This window comes from Haliotis cracherodii, unplaced genomic scaffold, assembly GCF_022045235.1.
Source record: "Haliotis cracherodii isolate W230 unplaced genomic scaffold, xgHalCrac1.p SCAF_13, whole genome shotgun sequence".
In the NCBI taxonomy this organism is placed as follows: domain Eukaryota; kingdom Metazoa; phylum Mollusca; class Gastropoda; order Lepetellida; family Haliotidae; genus Haliotis; species Haliotis cracherodii.
The window spans coordinates 8015926-8034018 of NW_027266268.1; the positions used below are offsets into that span (position 1 = coordinate 8015926).

An 18093-nucleotide genomic window follows, 5' to 3' on the forward strand; every position below is an offset into this window, starting at 1 on the left:
GCAGTTTGTATGCGGACTGCCTACCATGATAACATGTTGTTTGATTGTTGAAGTAAAATAAATAAGCTTAACTGAGTGAGTGAATGTTGTTTAGCCCCACAGCGAGCAAAATGGAGGTGATTTGTACACCAGCCAGGCCCATGTAGACAAACCAGTGAAAATGTGCACGAGCACCGTTGGTCCGACCCGAAGGTCCATTCTGTCCACACGATCCACTTTAATCGCTTCCTAAGACAAGCGTAGGCTAGGTGGGGCCATTTCCAAAACGGAATATTGCCAACTGTGGCCTTAAACAATACAGAAACAAAACAAACTTTATATTCTTAACAAAACAAACATGTATACATGAAAAAGGGATAATGAATATTTGTTGGATACTTTTATGAAATTGTGTGCTCAGTCTTGACGAGAAAAGATACCCCCTAAGTATTCGTGATCCCTAACTTGTTTTGTTCAGTATGTTACAGCCATTATACGCCGGTCTTTACCGAATCGATTGTGTGGAGTGAGTGAGTGAGTGAGTGAGTGAGAGAGACAGTCCTTTTGTTGAGAAGAGTGAGTGAGTGAACATTTGGTTTAATGTGTGTTGTAAAATAACACATAAAAACTCACCATTGCTTTGCCAACTTCCTGACGTGTATAACAGAAATGAGGCTGCCAACGCACCAGCCCCCTTTTGGTACGCGGGATTCGGTGGTCTATTTCGAAAGTACTTGGGACTCAGCAGTGTGGTAAGCGGATTCAACATTTATGAAAAAAATAATGATGCACGTAAAGTTATAATTCTATATATAACTTTTTTGGACATTTTTCCATTAATTTAATTTCAAATCACTCCCTTTTATCATTCTTTTTGAGATTTTTGTTAAATAGTTATTGGCGATTCTGGGGGGAGCAATGAGACTCAGAGTGAAAGGTGACATATTCAGTGCGGTATCAGGGCACAGAGGTGCGATATGTAGACGATACCTTTGAACCTAAGATATGTATATTGCGACTGATGTGATCTATATACAACAACATATTCTATAAACAAATGCGTAGTTTATTTGTTGGTCGATACTTTGGATTGAATTGGATATTCGGGGATTTAACGTGCGCTTTCCGCATGTAATAAATTACGCTTTAGCGTATCTCGCACACAGTGGTCGATACTTAGTACTTACTTTGGAGATTTAACGTGCGCTTTCCGACTGATGCGTATTTCGCACACGGGGTCGATACTGGTAGGGCTTGACATCTATAGCTCGTGCAGAAGTGTGAAATATTCATTGATCTTCCAACTCACTCTACAATCACGTGGTTCGTGATGTAACTATGTCACCTGTTGCGTCATCGTGTAACGCTTGGCCCAACACGGAGAAGTGAAATAGAGGAGATCGCACAAAGACCCAATATGAAAACAATTTAAACAACTTGCAGGACTACGCGACTTGACACCCTGGCTCCAACCTAAAGTGCCCCTTTCAGCGAGTGACGTAGGTTAGCGTGTTTGTGTTCGGCCATTCCTAAAGTGTTGTTGGGGTGAAATGCGACGGTTGCGTCAGCTTTCAACCAATCACGACCGGGATTGTGGGTTAGTAAAGGGATGTCTCCCCGATTGCGTCATGCTGAGTATAAATATTGGCAACACAAAGATGACAATTTTCCCAACTGAGACAACCTCTTGTTGACAGCGTGTCTGCTGCAGTCGCTCCTACCACTCACTGTTCAAGGTAAGCTGTAGTACAATCGTACATGTATATGTATAATCCTCATACAGACACGTGTGGCTTAATGGTACATTTGGTTGATTGGTCTTTTGAAAAATAATTGGGTGTTTCTTGGTAACAGTACTTATGTTTCTGGAGAGATAAATCCCAACCAGCGTGCTGCTGCACTAGCCCCGGTCCGATTTTCAAGGTAAGCTTTGTAGATAGTTAGTATTTGTTAGACAACGACGTATTAATGTTATTGAACCATTTCAGTTTAATTGTCATCTTAGGGTTCAGTCCGAGCGTAGGGGTGGGATTGAGGGCGGGGTGGGATGGGGCTATGTGTTTCAGAGGAATTTGATGCACTAACGAAAATAATGACCCTTTCTATTTCCCAATGCTTGTCATTTTTGGATGACCCTCCCCATCGCCTTGTATTTTTTATGTTACTCCCGAAAAGACAAAATGCAAAAGCACCTGCTATTTTATCATTTTATCACCCCTTTAATCATTACCCTCCCCTAAAATATATTTTTAAAAACCCCTCCCTTAGAGACTGTCACATTTTTGGTGACCCTACCCTGACCCTGATTCCTTCTGAAACAACAATACCAAAAGACGTTAAAAGATAGTACTTGTTGTTACCCTGTCTGGCGCTCGGCATTAAGGGGCTAAAACAAGATTGATCTGCTCGGAGTCAGTATACTCTGTCTGAATGGGGTATTCATGTTAAACTGCGGCATGGTATCTCAGTGAGCTAGCTCTATAAATCGGCATCAGTCCGGACTAGTACAAGCAGCCACACACACACGTGTGTGTCGCTATATAAGTGCAATAATCTTGTACACGACGTTAAACCCAATTTCACCTCACTGCATATCCACGTGCACGTGATCAAAATGTAGACGAATGTATATAGGAGTGGTTCTAAAAATCACCCCCCTTTTCGTTATGTTTGGCAGTTGTAGTCCCGTTACCCGTTTGTTTCAAACTCGTTCACGCTTGACGGTGGTTGTTTAAGGTGGATTCTTGGAGTTGTACTCTTCCCTTGTCCTATAAGTTTGGCAAGGAAATGAATAGAAATAGCAGAAGGCGTTGGCGTTGTGTATAGTGTGGCTTTTATGTAGAGGGTAGTTAGTGTGAAGTCATGTGCGAGGTATAAGAAGTGGGTCACATGGAGTGCCAGAGTGCGAAATACGCATCAGTCGGAAAACACACGTTAAATCTCCAAAGTAAGTAAGTAAGTGCCAGAGTCTTCACATTGCAGACATATATGCTTTCACAATGAGTTCCTAGGAGTCTTCATAGTTCGGGCATATGCCTTCACATTGAGTTCAAAGGTGTCTTCCTATTGTGTGGGTATACAGTATATACTGAACAAAAAAGTTAGGAATATGAATATTTTTGGTATATTCGTGGGTTTGTGAGTTGTGGGCTCTTAGCTACAAACGTCCCCCAAAATATTTTCAGTTCAAAATGTGTCGTCATATTGCGACGTATACCTTGTGCAGCAGATCCATATCTTCATGTAGCGAATGTCTTCATATTGCGGGGCGGTGTCTTGTTATTCCTGGGCTGTGGCTTCAAATTAATGGGTCAATATATTTATAGAATAAACAAAGTACTACATACACTAATGGAGGTCGTTAATATACAATTCCTCCCACACTCTGAGAGAGGGTTTCTTCACTGGTTTCTATGTCATTTAGCCTGATATGTTAGCATGAATATTATTAATTATGGGGACCCACAAATAGATAGTTAATATAGCCAGCATATATTTCCTAATTGGTACGCGATTAATTTTCGGCATGCGATATTACCCCGCGTAATACTTACAAACAGACAATAATAGGATTATAGGATGGTAACTTAAGGTGAATGTAAAAACGCCTATATGAAGGCAATTAGTACATGTATAACTACACAAGTCTCGGTCCAAAAAACACACTGGCCACCGCCCTCTCTTGGACAATAGCCCCAAACAATGCCGTACGTCCCTTGCGTACAGTCTACGTCAAACCTTTATATGTATACATTCAAATAATTCCTTCGATATTCAAGCACGTGAGAAAAACGTTGGTTGATTGACAATAGCTTTGTGCTCCAAAGCGTATATCCCGATAAGGTAAACACAGGCTTCGATTTTCATTTTGTATATTCAACGCTTGATAACAGTTCCATTGTACAGACCTTCGAAATTATGCTTATAAGATACGGTTGAGATTGCCATCTGCTTCAACCCTGAGGCCCGTTCCACAAAGGTGATCGTCAGGGCCGTAGCGCTAAGATCGCTTTGTGGAACGGAGCCCAGAGCAGAAAAAGATTATATATGTAACGCCACATCCACGGTGATTGCTGATGTGGCTGGGCAGCCGGCCACTTCATGTCTGATGTCGGACCCGTGAAGATCCGGGGTAGAATAGGTCTTTAGCAACCCATGCTTGTCGTCAGGCTCGCTGACTTGGTTGATGCATGTCATCGATTCCAATTGCATAGATCGATGCTCATGATATTAATCACTGGATTGTCTGGTCCAGACTCAACTATTACTTACAGCCGTCATATAGCTGGAATATCGCTGAGTGCGGCGTTAGACAACAAACCAACCAACTGATGTCTGCTCGATGTCGTGTGTTAGAGATGTGACATGTTCAGAGTCGATAATGTATATACGGAACGCACATCCATATATACAGACTCCCTTAACGTTGTCAGAATAAACGGTAATAGGATAAATGTCATGCTCACAATTTCGACACCCGGGCTGTTACTGTTATAGTGAGCATTCGTTAAATTTTAACAACGTACAAGCCGTATTCCAATACATGTCAAAATCAAAACAAAGAATGCACACAATTTAAAAAGGGAAAATACCAGTGCACGTGTATTGTGCATGTATGGAATATATTGATTACATCTTCACGATATCCGAAAAACGGTTTCGTGAATATTTTGTTTGAATATTTATTTCTATTCATTAATTTATTCAATAGGTTTGTTTATAAATTCATTTGAGCTATACATCCTGATTTGCTTTAAACGTTTATGAATTTATTTGTGGTGTGTAGTACAACCGCTTACATTTTCACAACAGTGCTGATGAAACACGTGTGTTTCTAAGTACACGGTGACGTGTTTCGGTCATTGGAATATAATATTGACACGTCTAGAAGTGAAACACGAGTGTTGATGTCAATATGTATTAAACCGCTGAATATTCTCTAGTTTACAAATGATACAAGCTTATACCGCTTGGATGTTAGACAGTTAGATGAGAAAGAAGAAAACTGTGCTATTGACGCGCCACACATAAATATGAACATGTAATAAAGTAAACCGCCGTCATATTGCTGGAATATTGCTGAGTGCGGCGTTAATCAAATAAACAAAAACAACACAGAATGTTAGAATGCAAGGTACGCCTGTACCCTGTGATCTAGGGTTCGAATCCCTGTGCACCCCGATTATGTTTCTAGGTTTGTCAGCACCATCCCCGTGCTCGTGGGTTTCAACGAAGTGGTAAACGTCTGAGACCATCGATACTTGGGGCTTTCTTCCCACATCAGCTGATACGCCGTGATATAACTGGAATACTGTTCAAAGCAGCGTTAACTCAACTCACTCACTGAATCGGACTTCTCCCTCACTTTACGGACTAGTGACATTTCCAGCTTTGATCTTACTTACTTACTTAAATTGGGAATTGAACCTGCGCTTTCCGACATATGCGTATTTCACGCACGGGCCTGCCAGTGTATTTAGTGTTTGGTCGAAAAGGGTATTGTCATAGCGACTGATTTACGACACCCATTGTCTGAAGAACATTTAATTGCAAAGGCTCATTACCCTGGAGCCATGACATCTATATGCCTTAAAACACTGCTGTTATTTATAAGATGCTAATCCTCATTGTTAATCCCCATTTTTGTGTACATCGACCGTCTGCCATCCTGAACGAGATGTGCTATTATGTCACTGATGATTTACTGTTTACATTTATATTTATTACTTACTAAATGTCAGGTGACCTTGGCTATATAAGACTTAGTCCAGAAAGGAAGAGAAAAGAAAGGTCTTACCCTTAGCCTAGCTAGGGTTAGGCTGGGTGCACCGGGGCACCTAGACAACCACCACTATCACTATGTGCTGACCTGGCACATAGTGTATTTTGTATCTACATGTATAAAGTAAAACTGTATATACCGCAAGCAAGCCATCGTCTCCAAGTTGTCACTTCCTACTGAGAACCATACGTCGGCCCCTTGCATATACGAGTATGCAAATTATTCATTAATCAACGGTTAACGTCAGACCGACACGCGTTGTTAGTATGTCCTTGATCTTGGCCTCGTTGTGGTATTTAATATGACCTGTGACCTTATTTCTAAGTAATTGAGGTAATCAGCTAATTGGTAAACATCTTAGACATTATAAAGTGACAGACCAGGTGTTTGATAGACTTGCCGGGACTACCAGTGTATCCGGTGATGGTCCCCCACTGAAGCAACATCCCCTGTAGAGAACAATAGGCTCCAGGTGACATGACGTGTCCCTGGTGAACACCTAAGGCAGAGTTACCGGTGTTGGAGACACCCACCAAGTACTATTGTAACATTAGGTATGCTTAATAACTACTTAACGACAAAAACAATGCCGTAGTAAATCTTCCCTTCGAACGACGAAGAGCGACCAGATGCGGACTGATAGGATGTGTCATAAGTATTCACACACACACCAACCTTTTGTCTTTCATCAATACTATTAAATAAAGTATGCCCAAGGCACTTCACAGGACAGACTAGACTGTCTTCCAGTCCCTAGAGAATAAATGAATACTCAAGTCTGGAAAGATTCTGCAAGTCTAGAATGCCTCAGGTTGTTAGCATTGTTCAGGGCTTCATTCCGATTTTATTTTTTATTTTGTAGAGATATATTTTTAAATAAGATTTCGTTATTTCTGGGCCTGGGGACTGTGTCTCCTTCCACCATATCATGTGTTGTTTAACTTGTTAACACCCGATTACAGTTGTAGATAATAGCATTTGTACTTGTAACACTGTTTGGAGAAGGATAAGCGGGGGACCGTTTTTTGTTTATTCAGCATTTTAGAAATTGCAGATTGTTGTTTATACAAGTTTACAAACACATGCATACTGTTGTTTATTGAACAGTTTACAAACACATGCATATTGTTGTTTATTCAACAGTTAACAAATTAAATGCATGCATATTGATGTTTATTCAACAGTTTACAAACGCATGCATATTGTTGTACACAATAATATTGAATACACATGGTTTCTTTAATAATGTGGTGAGAGGTCTAGGAGTATTGATGGATATTCATGTTTACATTATCTGTGTAATACGTTGTTGTACATATTGTACATACACTTAAAGGATGTATTCATATCACTGCAGTACTAAGTGATCGTTATTATGTTTACCTTTACTGTAGTACATTGTTGACAGAAGCCACCTAGTCTGTCTTCCAGGTCCTAGAAAATAAATAAGAAATGAATTCAACTCAAGTCTAGAATGATTTGGCAGGACTAGATTGCCTCAGCTCTAGGCAGAATTGTCATTTGTATTATATTATTTATTTTATAGAAATATAATTTTAAATAACATAACTTTATTCCTGGGAATAAAAGTTAGTCTAAGGAGACGCCATGTTCGTGAAATATATTCGAGAGTGGCTTTAGACAACGAGCAAACATGAACCCCTAAGATTTGTGCTTGATAATTCCTCTTGTTCAGTTTTTAATGATAATCGATCTGAATAGATTGATGGGTATCTTATCCTCATCAATTAATTTTGATCTAAACAATTGATAAACTATCTGCGAGTTAACAAATTGACAGTTGTATTTTCTGTGTGTCCTGAATATCTCCTGAACGGTGTTTAGAGAGACGCGTCAGGGGTATATTTAGTGAGCAGGTGCTCTCTCAGGTAGACCAACGTCAGCAAACAGTACAGACATGTGGGTCTGCCCTACATATACCTTTCTATGTCACGCTAGAAGCCAAAATTAGACGTTTCCGGTATTAAGATATAATGATACATATATACATATAAAATATACATACACTAAACCAAGTTCCATATCTAGGACTGTATCAGTTTACCGAAGTATCAGACTTTGGCGCATATTCAGGTGAATTGGATTGAGCGTGGGTACATTATTTAGGTTGGTATGACGACTGGCACTGTTCCTGCGATAGATTTGTATCGTCAAATCCATTGGGTTTTTTTCTCATAAGGCTTCCTAGACTGTATGTATAGTTCTGATATATATTTTGTCACATTTTTAACAAACAATATATATTTTTTAAATTCACTCACTGACTAGGAGAAAACGGAACAATAATCTATCAGTACAAAAGCTTGTCATCAACCGGGGTAATTAGCAGTCGTAGCTTTCCACTGTCCCTCCACAATGCAATGTTAATGGGGACCGCTTATATCACTGCTCTCGCACGGTCGATAGTGTACAAGCTACCAACGATAGTTTCTGGTCACGTGCGCGTTGAGTGTTGCCCTACCTTGGCGCCCACCGACACTCGTCCGCAACCAATACAATTCCTTTCTGTGACATATATATGCATGCTGGGGAAAACCCCAGTCTTCGGTGGCCTTTGCTCGGCCAACAAAGGCAGGCTCGTGCCAAATGAACTTCACACACTATCCGAGCTTCGCACGCTGTTGAGAGTTCAAGGCACTCGTTGAGAACGTGATAACGTAGCGTTCACTGACCCAATAACCAGTCATTCTCGGTTAACTCTCGACAAGAGACGGGAGAAGATATAGCTTATGTGCGAGTGTTCTGTTATTTCTACACAATATCCAGGTAATATTTGTTGATTTTGTGATCTTAATGTTTGTTTCTTATAGTGTGTGTTTGTATGCCACTGATCTACCATGTTGTGGGGACTGGTAAGTCCTGGTTCATTTGTACAGTGGCGATATTTGAAACCTTTGTCTTCTAAGTTCGGTGTGTTTGAATGCCTTTTGAAGTTACACGTATGAGTATATTTTGATCACCGAGGAGACAGAAGTTATGGACATATATGTGTGTGATTCGACGCATGTTTTATCGAATGTCAGTAAGAACGTGTTTCGCCTGTGTCAGCTGTCTTTCGAACAAATCGAACATTAGAACATATGAACGCAGCCTAGTTATGTTCTGTATATCAGCCGACCTTATCAGCTGTTAAGGAAATCAATAAGAGTCGACGCTTCAGCTGTAGATGTTTATTTGTTAAATGTCGCACACAGCAATATATGACGGCGGTCTGTAAATAATCGAGTGAGCAACTATTTACAGTATTAGGGTACGATGACACTCTATCAATGACGTCACCGATTACATAAAACACCCTGTATGTTCTCGCCGACAGTTGACCGAAATGATCAGGTTTTCAGTGAATCGCAATTTGCGCCTGAAGATCGGAAACGAGGGGATTTCGTCAATGTGGATTTGTACTTACAATTTGTGCTACTTATCACTCGCCGATCCTGACCACCATGCATTAAGTCGGCTCTTATGACACACATGGGTTGCTAGGGATCAGGTCTGGTCGAGTTTAGAAGAATAAAAGGGTTAAAAGAACCTAATTCTTCCATACTGTTCAGTAACGGAGGGTCATTTTTCAGAGGGGATTACGCTAAAAATATAGATCCCTAGCAACCTATGCTTGTCTCCCCGTTTGACTTCCGATTAAGACTAAAGGTCCCCAGCAACCTATGCTTGTCATTAGGGCTCAGTCACACATTCAGGGTTTTTACTGTCGTCTTTTATAGGACCATTCCTGATTAAAATTTGTCAAAAGTCTGATCAAGATCCTGTGATTCGTGGCGGGAAATTCAAAAACAATCAGATATTGTTCAGGAAGCGTCCCGATTCAGCCGTTTCCAGCCGAATCCGTCCCGATTCTCCCCTTCTCAATCCGAATCTGATCCGATTTTGTATCTTCCGCATGGTAAAAAACTACCGAACATGTCTCGACAGCGTCCCGAATGCGATCCGACAGAGATCAGACAGTGATCGAACAGTTAACCGACAAAGACGGTTCGCATTCGGCAAGATCTGGACACAATCTGGACTCAATCGACAAGAAACGGCAGTGAACATTTCATGCACGTTCATCCGGACAGCGCCCTGATCCACAGGGCACCGTCCAGACAACACAGGACATTGTTACGATTTTGATCCGATACAGCAGAATCTGTTACGACATAGTCACGATTGTAATCCGACTAGACAAAATCGGCTGCGTTTCCCGAATGTTACGGGACGCACCACGGGAGTGCTTGGCCGATCTCTTTCGACCTTTCCCGATCCGTAGGACTCTGTTACGAACGTATACGACTGTGTTCAGACAATGATAGGACATTCCGGATCATTGAGGATACTAATCCGACTTTTTCACTTTTCATGTCGTAGGACTGTCTGATCTCAAACGGGAGCCATAATCGGCACTGTGTGAACCTGGCCTTAGAGGCGATTACATGCATGATGGGTGTCGGCCGGGTTCGGTGACGTGGTTGATTGCGTGTCATCGTATCCCAATTGTGTGGATCCTTTGTGTTGTCAGTCACTGGATCATCTGGTCTAGACTCGATTATTTACATGTAGCTTGAATACTGATGAGCGCGGCGTTAAACAATAAATATAAGTTTCCAAAGGCTGATGCTCCTCTCTTCAATCAAAATGCTACGTTTCTTCAATAACTGTTGATATTATTACAGGTCTAGTATCTGAAGACGACCATGTCTGTCCCCACGACCAACAAGACGGTCCTTAACAAGTACCTGGACCTCCCACAGCCTGACGAGAAGGTCCAGGTCGAGTATATTTGGATCGATGGATCTGGAGAAGGGATCCGAGCGAAGTGCAGAACTCTCGACTTCAACCCCAAGAGCCCCGAAGGTCAGTTTTACATGCCACTATTGACGCCGTGAAACAGTAAAACAACATTCATTCACATGCCCCTTGAGTGCTGGAATACCGCTAAAAAATAGTGTAAAACCATACACGCTATCACTCAAACAGGACCCGTGAAGATCCGGGGTAGAATAGGTGCCACCCACGCTTGCCGTAAAAAGCCGCCTATGCTTGTCTTAGATGCGAGTAACGGGATCGGGTGGTCAGACTCGCGGACTTGGTTGATGCATGTCATCGATCCCAACTTAGGGATCGATGCTCATGATGTCAATCACTGGATTGTCTGGTCAGACTCGATTATTTACAGACCGCCGTAATATTGAGGGAATTGTGCTGAGGGCGGCGTTAAACAACAAACAAACAAACAAACACCCAATGCGTCCTATTTTGAATGCGAACAGGCCTCTAGAGTAGATGATGTCAGTGAACTAGGACAGTCCCTTTCCTCGATACTGTCCTGCTCACAGGTTGTATGTAGAACGCAGTAGTGCCTGGACTTCACTCTCACGTGGAACATATGGCGGTTATCAACATCTGGTAGTTTGAACATCTGATCACATGTATTACGACAACTGGCCAAGGACGAGATAGGTACATAAATCCCAGATGTCATTCATGATGGATGCGTCTAGTGATTAAATCGCTATCTACACTATGTACCGTACCATACGCACACATTGTCCAGAAATACTTGTTTTCGGAATGTCGCGACTGCGCACGAATCAGGTATTTTTTTCGAAAAAGCGTCACAATATCTTGGCAGCCGCAACTGCTTTTCTCGTTAGTCCGGAAACCTGGTTTTCCGGGCGATTGCTGTTGTGAACGTTTATCTGTCACTCCGGACTAATTCAATCGGAGCTATACCGCCCCGACAAGCCTGTCGCCCAGACCCAAGAGAATAAATAAAAAATAAATAATCTAGGATGATTGGCAAATATAGATTGCCTCTGCTCTTGGAAGTAGTTAAGCTTTGTTAGACAGACAGACAGACAGACAGACAGACAGACCGACAGACAGACAGACAGACAGATAGATAGATAGATAGATAACACTAATTCAGGGACTAGATGTTTAGTCTACGTCCAGAGAGAACTTGGGTCAAACGTAAGGACACGGGGACACGGGAGATCACGTGTACAGAGGAAGGACGCATGTCTGAGAGCCTCAAGTTGCTGCTACGTGAGAGTATGTGGCACAGGGACATGTGGCGTGACGACTTCGGCTCGTAAACCACACCGAGCAAAGTCCACATGCCGAAACAGCTAATGTTTTATAAAAAGAATACATTCACACATCAGCGACTTGTAAATCTCGCTTGTAAATCATGCCTTGTTCGATTGCCGCTGGCTGCCACTGACTGTTGCAATAAATTACCAGTGATTACATTAAGGTGATTGAGAGGATTTGATTTAATGCACTTTGGAAGTAATTTAAGAGATTATGTGATGGTGCAATATATTACCAGTTGCATACGTCAGTAGAGGCATGCTGCATTGAGGAGATACGCAATCTCATTGAATTCAGATTTTAGCTATCGCTGCCGCTAAACAAATAGCTAGAACTTAAGATTTGATTTTAATGAGATTGAGGAGATACGTGGCGAGAGTACTGGAGGCACGTTTTACACTTTGTGTAACGCCATACGTGGTCTATATATATTTCTATATTTAAATGCTACTTACTGATGAAAGAACACGGTGCCCTTTGCTGCCCCCGTACCTGGCATCAGATGTGACGTACACTGGCCCACGTAACACACACTTGTATAACATGTACAGGTATCGAACAATCATTAAAAAAGTGTTTAAGTACTAGTATTAAGTACTCGCTTTGAACAGGGTTGGGGGCGGTGGAAGGCCGCGTTGTTATCGAAAGAATTAAATTGTCCCGAAAATCCTTAAACAACAAAATGATGCTTCTGACTTGGATAAAAAGGAAATGTCTGCCACAAAAATTACATTTCTGCAAGGTTTTTTTTCTTAAAAAGAAAATCAGGCTCATAATTTTAAACAAACAATGTCAAGTTTTCTAGATGTAGTTGAAAATATCTAAAATCGGTACAAAATCCCATGCCCCCAAATCAGGGGAGACAACCCGCAAAGAACAACATTCCAGAACTTCCACAATTTGAATTTTGAATTTTAGACAGCATCGTAAAGAACGTTTTGAAATTAGCTCTTCCAACACATGCATCTTTCCAATTGCAGAATGCCCTGTGTGGAACTTCGATGGTTCAAGCACGGAACAGGCGGAGGGGCGTGACTCGGACCGCTATCTCCAGCCCGTAGCTATCTTCAAGGATCCCTTCAGACGCGGAAACAACAAACTCCTCATGTGTTCCGTGTACGACCACAAGTTCAAGCCTGTCAGTAAGTAGGACTCTCAGTTGTTCAGACCCCTAGGTTGGGGGACTAAATCTCATGGATTAGCTCGGTTGACGTACATGTGTATGTGCTGAACAAAATAAGTTAGGGATCATGAATATTTTGTGGATATAGTTTTTTTAATAGTGTTCGGTTCATATAAATATTTCATGATCCCTTACTTTTTTTGGTTCAGTATATGGTGTCATGTTGACATTACTCGTGATCCGTGAAGATCCGGGGTAGAATAGGTCTTCAGCAACCCATGCTTGCCGTAACAGGCGACTACCTTCTGGTAAGAGTTGACTTACGGACTTGCTGACCTGGTTGATGCATGTCATCGTATCCCAATTGCGTAGATCGATGCTCATGATGGCAATCAATGGATTGTCTGGTCCAGACTCGATTATTCACAGACCGCTGTCATACAGCTGGAATATTGCTGAGTGTAGCGTTAAACGAACGAACAAACAGACAAACAACATTACTCGATAGATCAAGCCTTGGTTTGTCTGACCAGACTCCATTTGCCATACAGGATGCCATGATACGGACTGAATAGTGTTACTGCCGTGTAAAATACCATTCGCTCACTGAATGACTGTAGATACATATTTCTGGCGTAGAATGGCGATGATATAGTAGTCCCTTGATACCACTCCCTTCCTCTTCAGAAACCAACCTCCGACACACGTGCAAGGCTGTTATGGAGAAGGCGAAGGCTGAGGAACCCTGGTTTGGGATCGAGCAGGAATACACCCTGCTGGATTATGACAAGTACCCCTTCGGCTGGCCCAAGAAGGGCTTCCCTGGACCTCAAGGTACAGCAGGGTCAATGATGGACACATTTTGTTTCCCATTAATTTCTCTTTGTTCCCCATTCATTTTTTCATTGTTTCCCCTTCATTTGTTGCGGAGGTGACTGGAAACAAAAAGGTCCTTGTAAACCAAAGGATTGATAAGGACGTTTTCGTACACACGAGAGTTAACACGTTTTCTAACCTTGTGCGTCAAAATCGGTGGAAATGCCTTTGTCTCATCAGTATCCTTTAAACTCGTGAACGTGACCTTCACATAAGATGAAGCGCCTGTGATCGCCTATCTGTGATCCTCCCTCTGTGACGTGTGTATCATGTTCCAGGTCCCTACTACTGCGGTGTCGGAGCCAACAAAGTGTACGGCCGTGACATCGTCGAGGCTCACTACAGGGCGTGTCTGTATGCGGGGATAGAGATCGCAGGGTGTAATGCAGAGGTCATGCCGGCTCAGGTACGTTCTGAATGAAGAAATCCATTACAGAAATCCTTTCCGTTTTCCTGTCCCGGAATGACACGATGGAATCTGATTGATTGATGACAGTGAAGTCAGTTGTATGATCATGGTATCATGATTTGTTTGTTTGTTGTTTAACGCCACTCTCAGCAATATTCCAGCTATATGACGGCGGTCTGTAAATAATCGAGTCTGGACCAGACAATCCAGTGATTGACATCATCAGCATCGATCCACGCCATTGGGATACGATGACATGCATCAAACAGTCAGCAAGTCTGACAACCCGATCCCCCAAGCATGGGTTACCCTAATCTTTACCTGTCGATCATCTTATGAATCATTGACATCCGTTTATATTAACTATTACATCGTTTATAATTAATTTTTCCACACGCTGTTGATATTACGGATAGCGTTGTACTGTTATCAGTTACAAAGATAGACTTTCCTGGTCGGTTATCAACATTTGGGGCCCTGTAAAGGTTGTCCTATTTAACATAGAATTTGACCTTGTTACTTCCCAAACTTTGAGCGAGAGAGCCAAGTTGGGCCCTGCTAAGGTTTTCTTGTTTATTATCTTGCCTAACAACCATGCTTCACCACTTCCATTGTGAGGTCCAAGTGGGGCCCAGTTAAGGTTGTCCTACTTTTAGTCCTGTCTAACCATATGTTTCACCACCTTCCAGTGGGAGTTCCAAGTTGGGCCCTGTCTGGGTATTTCCATGGGAGATCACCTCTGGGTGGCCAGGTACCTCCTACACAGAGTGGCTGAAGACTTTGGCGTCATTGTCACCTTTGACCCCAAGCCAATGAGCGGCGACTGGAACGGTGCAGGCGCTCACACCAACTACAGCACGAAGTCAATGAGAGAAGACGGTGGCTTGAAGTGAGTGCATCTCTTTTTAGCCTGGATGTCTGGATATTGTATAATTAGATATACATATATAAGTTAATTGTTTCAGAAGTAAGTGATGACACGTAAACGTTGGAAGTAGCTATCAATAAATAGTCATATGGAATAACGCTCCTTTGGTACCTGGTCGAGCGAAGCTGTCAACAGATCACATGATCAATGCACAATACACACTATGATTATCCAACTTGAAACTTTATGAGAGTGAGTCAGTTAAGTTTTACGCCCCATTTTACCAATATCTAAGCAACAATATTCCAGCAAGATCATGGCAGGGGACACCATAAATAGGCTTCACATATTGTACCCATGTTGGGAATCGAACTTGGGCTCTCGGGGTGACGAGGGAACGCTTTAACCACTAGGCTATGCCACTGCCCCGTATTTTTTAAAGATGTCTTGGCATTGTATATAGTAATAAACTACAGTAACAGTAACTGTCTGTTAAGAGGACTGCTTCTCCGGTCCCCTGCCGGGGTCTTCGTCTAGATGTTGCCACTTTGATGTTTATGTTTTAAAAATTATTATTTCATTCGAGAAATAATTGACATCCATGTACTGTCAATTGGCCCTCCTGTTTGCGACCCATGTGTGATAGATGACAATGAATAAGCTATTCAACATCGTACTAACGGTCGGGCGGTCGGGTAGCCTGGTAGATAAGCGTTCGCACGTCACGACGAAGACCCGGTTCGATTCCCGACAAGGGTACAACGTGTGAAGCCTTTTTGTGGTGTCCCCCGCCGTGATGTTGCTGGAATATTGCTAAAAGCGGCGTAAAACCTCACTCACTCGTACTAAGAAATAATTTCATATTCATTTAAATGCATTTGTTGTTTTCAGGTTCATTGAAGACGCCATTGACAAGATGGCACCTCGTCACGCCGACCACATTGTCGTGTACGACCCCAGAGGGGGCAAGGACAACGAGAGACGTCTCACGGGAAAACACGAGACGTCGTCCATTCATGACTTCTCTGCAGGTGTGGCTAACCGCGGAGCTAGTGTCAGAATTCCCCGCCAGGTGGCAGAAGAGGGAAAGGGTTACCTTGAAGACAGACGCCCATCTTCCAACTGCGACCCCTACGCAGTCACAGAAGCACTTGTGAAAACGACCATCTTGGACGAACCTTTGTTCTAGAAGGAACGTACTTCTTGTATATACCACATACATTCATCATATTTGGGAATACCTGTCTATGCATGGTCGTGGAGGCGGACGGTTGCTCTACCATGTACACGGGATCACCTGAATCATTGGATATTACCCCTGTATCAAGTTGGGTTAGAAGTTAACATAGGCCGCACTTCTTGTTAATATCAGTAGAGTACTCTGGTGTTGACAGGGTGACTGCAACCGTTGAGATCTGAAACAAGGACGTGGATTTGATAATATATTGTAAATATTCTTGCCATGGAATACGTTTCCGACATTGAAGAGCCCGGTCGCACAAAGTGATCGTATGACTGCCGCAAGATGTGTTAAAGTATTGAGTTACGATTGTCTCAGCGCTAAGATCGCTTTGTGGAACTGGGCCCTGTCCAATATACACGGGAAGTTTATTTTTATCTTGCTAGGGGCGGGTGGTAACGACAGCATATGCATTGAGAAGCAATGATTACTCACCAGACACAACATGTTTTATGACTATATATTAGAATGCATACGTTTCCTTGTTTCCTTGTGATAAATTAGTTTCATTACCATGTTGATATGTACATAGCTACCTTCACCCTGTGTCATACGAGTCGTATTGACGCAGGGAATTGTCTTTCACGTTGTATGTATTTGTGTGAATGCATTAACCAATGGGGGTAGGGGTGGGGGCGATATGTGTGACCGCTCGTGTTATTCCGGAACGTTGACGGAAAGACGCGAGTGATGACCCATGTGACATGTTCTGGCCTCGGTTACCTCGAGGGGAAACTGAAGCCGCCTTTATAGAACTATGCCAAGCTTCCTCTTTTAATGGACAAGAAAGATAAGCAGGTACATCTACAACATGCTAACAAGTGTTAATTCTGATGAAGTACTGCAAAATGGCATCTCAAAGAGAACGATGTCCCCGAGGTTCCAACCCTGGGCATCCGCATCATTTTCAAGTTTTGACGTAATACCGTTCGAAATGAAATTATCATGGACGGATAGAGTCTAAAGACTTCGAGTCGATCTATGGGTAGTTATTTCTACATGGTACATTACTTTGATGTAAATGTCACGTCTCAACTTCATTGTAAAATCTTCATTGGGTTCATTTATTTATGCACATGTACGCAAAAGCCAGTCTATTTAATATCTCAACGTTTCAGCTGTTTTGCTGACATTCAGCAATGTGATGGACAATAAAGTTGTTTCGAACAGGAACATGACCCCTTGTGTGTGACTTCCACCCTAAACATCCCCTAAAGTGACTCCAGGCTTACACTGCATGAAGCAGTTTGTCAGTGCTTCAACAAAACCACGTGGAGGAGCATCAAGCATGTGCCTCACCCACTGAGCTAGTGTGCGGAATCGAACCTGATATTTCGGCCCTGTGGTGCCTGCTAAGGCTTTGGTGCTTCACCTGTCCAGCCAGATTCACACTGAACTAAGGGTGGTACAGTGGACAGAGCGTCTGCACAGGGAGAGTAGGTCGGGTTTGATCCCCGGCCGAGTCATACCAAAATACGTAAAAGATGGTACTTGTTACTCTGCCAGACGATCGGCATTATGGGGATAAACCAAGGACTGGCCGGCTCGGAGTCACTATACTGTGTCTGAGTGGGATATTCATGTTAAGCTGCGAATTATTCCGGTCTAGTACAAGCGCGCGCGTGCGCGCACACACACACACACACACACGCACACGCTCCGTTAAACCCCATTTCACCTCGGCTGTAACTAAGGGACAGAGGTG

At 42.6% G+C, this 18093-nt stretch overlaps 1 protein-coding gene across 2 annotated transcripts; it reads left to right on the forward strand.

The window, feature by feature from the left end:
• The first annotated feature begins 1509 nt into the window (after positions 1-1509).
• LOC139459569 (glutamine synthetase-like) lies at positions 1510-17561 on the forward strand. 2 transcript variants are annotated; one of them, XM_071241122.1, is made up of 7 exons: positions 1510-1715; positions 10450-10630; positions 12853-13014; positions 13683-13829; positions 14150-14277; positions 14970-15169; positions 16040-17561. In XM_071241122.1, the coding sequence occupies exons 2-7, from the start codon at positions 10471-10473 to the stop codon at positions 16335-16337; spliced, it is 1095 nt and encodes a 364-aa protein (XP_071097223.1). In that variant the 5' UTR covers positions 1510-1715; positions 10450-10470; the 3' UTR covers positions 16338-17561. The 2 variants fall into 2 exon arrangements, with proteins under 2 accessions (XP_071097223.1, XP_071097224.1); XM_071241123.1 differs by lacking the exon at positions 1510-1715 and adding an exon at positions 8295-8548.
• The last annotated feature ends 532 nt before the right edge of the window (positions 17562-18093 follow it).